The sequence below is a fragment of the Octopus bimaculoides genome, chromosome 20 (genome assembly GCF_001194135.2).
Source record: "Octopus bimaculoides isolate UCB-OBI-ISO-001 chromosome 20, ASM119413v2, whole genome shotgun sequence".
Taxonomy (NCBI): domain Eukaryota; kingdom Metazoa; phylum Mollusca; class Cephalopoda; order Octopoda; family Octopodidae; genus Octopus; species Octopus bimaculoides.
Genome location: NC_069000.1, coordinates 35,670,103 through 35,672,215, shown reverse-complemented (window position 1 = coordinate 35,672,215; position 2,113 = coordinate 35,670,103). Strand labels below are relative to the sequence as shown.

Sequence of the window (2,113 nt, the reverse complement as noted above, 5' to 3'; positions counted from 1 at the left end):
TGGTGGTGGTGGTGATGATGATGATGGTGGTGGTGGTGATGATGATGATGGTGGTGGTGGTGATGATGATGATGGTGGTGGTGGTGATGATGATGGTGATTATGTATCTGTAGTGTACCGAGTCTACTATCCACCATCGAGGTGGGGTGCCAAGAAAGATAAAAATCTCTCCAGAAAACTAACCTCCTTTGACAACAGTATCAACATCGACGCCTTTCACTTTGGACATAAAACCCAGAACAGTAAAAATTACAAATCCAGAGAAGAAGCTTGTGAAACAGTCAACAAGTGGCACCAATATGGAATCCCTGCAGAGAAAAAGACCAGATTATGTCAATCTTCAAAAGAAACTAATCAGTGAACATTTTTTTAAATCTTAATTTTAACAAAATTAGTTTTTGCAAATTTTGCTATTCAGTGATATCTCCCGCTTTCCCGCTAGATTTATATCCAATCACCACATTTGATGGCATACAAAACGCATCTCTCCTCCCTACAAAATACATCGAAAAATTACCTCAGGTTCAGTTTGCGAAGCTGGGTCTCCCATAAGCTTTAATGCATTAAAAACTCTTTTCCCAACTATGCACTGCTGGAATTTGGGTGCATCTAACATGCCCGTGCGTTTTTTATGCCACCAAAACATATGGCATACTCTCATGAAGGAGTACTTATGCGGTCGATCGGTCGATTATCTAGAATTAACAGTTCATTCTTCTTCAAATCACATCCTGCTCATGGAAAAGGATACGTTAGATAATTCAGCCTTAGATATTGATATCTCTGAAAATACGAAAAACGCTCAAAGGTGCTGGGATGGTTTTGCCCATAGATTGATCTATTTGATCAAAATTGTCCTGGGACCAAACTAAAGCAACAAAATCAACATCAATAACAAAAATAGCCCTAGTAGCAGAAACAACAACGGTGCCATTCATTTTGAATGAAACATTAAGAGCGACAACACGTGACAACCCGTGGAATGCATTCTTGACTATTATGTCGTGGCTATGAACGCAGTGCAGTACCAAAGGCGGGATACGATCCATGTCCATGGCTGTTCAGTTCTCCGTGGATTCGATTTTCGTGACACTGACTGACGTTTGGAAACTGACTTTAGGTTTAGAAATAGTAGCTAAATCTCTCTCAAATCTTTCCCTACAGTGTAAAAAAAAAAATGACACGAAGAAATACGTAAGGGAGATATTAGATGGTTGGTCGACCTGTTAGAAACAACAGCTAAAACCTCCAATTCACATCAACATTCGTAAAAAATGGGAGGCCACATGGCTCAATGAAAAACATTGTAGCTTCATCATCCCTGAACATTGCGGTGTCTCGAGTCTTAGGATTCATGGGTCGGTTACCCGGTTTCCATGATATATAAGTGAGCAAAATCATAACAGCCCCTGTGAACGGGATGCCAATCCGTTGCAGGGTCGCTCATTTACAGCTGAGTGAACTGGAGCAATGCGAAATGAAGCGTTTTGCTCCAGAACACTACGCACCACTCGGTCCGGGAATCGAAACTACAATCTTGCGATCGTGAGTGCAACACTTTAACAACTAGGCCACGCACCTTTGAGACGATGTGGATACGGCAGGAGCGCCTTTGATACGAGGTCTTCTCGATTAAAGTTTACTTGGAGCTAAAATACCACCAATACCACTACTGCTACGACTATCACCAACAGCAATAACAACGACAACAACGATGTATAGACAAAGTAAGACAGAATCGTTAGTATGCCGGATAAAACGCTTAGCGGCATTTCGTCCGCCTTTATTTTCCGTGTTCAAATCCCGCCGAAGACCACTTCGCTTTCCATCCCTTTAGGGGTCGATAAGATAAATACCAGTTGAACACTGGGGTCGGTCTAATCGACTTACACCTTATCCCAGAATTGCTGGCCTTGTGACAAAATTTGAAACCAATATTTATAAAAAAGTATAAGCTGACCTTAAGCAATTGTTGTTGAATTTATTGTAACTTGACATTGTGATGAGCCCACCTGATGAGATGCTCAGAGAATAAAATACTTGCGTGGCAGCGTCACTCCACACCTAAAAAATAAAATAAATAAATAAACAAACAGATCAACACACACACACA

General features: G+C 41.0%; 1 protein-coding gene across 1 annotated transcript in view; it reads right to left on the bottom strand.

The window, feature by feature from the left end:
* Positions 1–2,113, bottom strand: part of LOC106877389 (sodium- and chloride-dependent glycine transporter 2) — a 32,225-nt gene that overhangs the window by 19,352 nt on the left and 10,760 nt on the right. Inside the window, exons 7-8 of the mRNA XM_052975133.1 lie at positions 1,961–2,064; positions 184–308 (exon numbers count right to left, since the gene is read on the bottom strand). Of these exons, the coding sequence (XP_052831093.1) occupies positions 184–308; positions 1,961–2,064 (229 nt within the window). The remainder of the gene's footprint in view (positions 1–183; positions 309–1,960; positions 2,065–2,113) is intronic.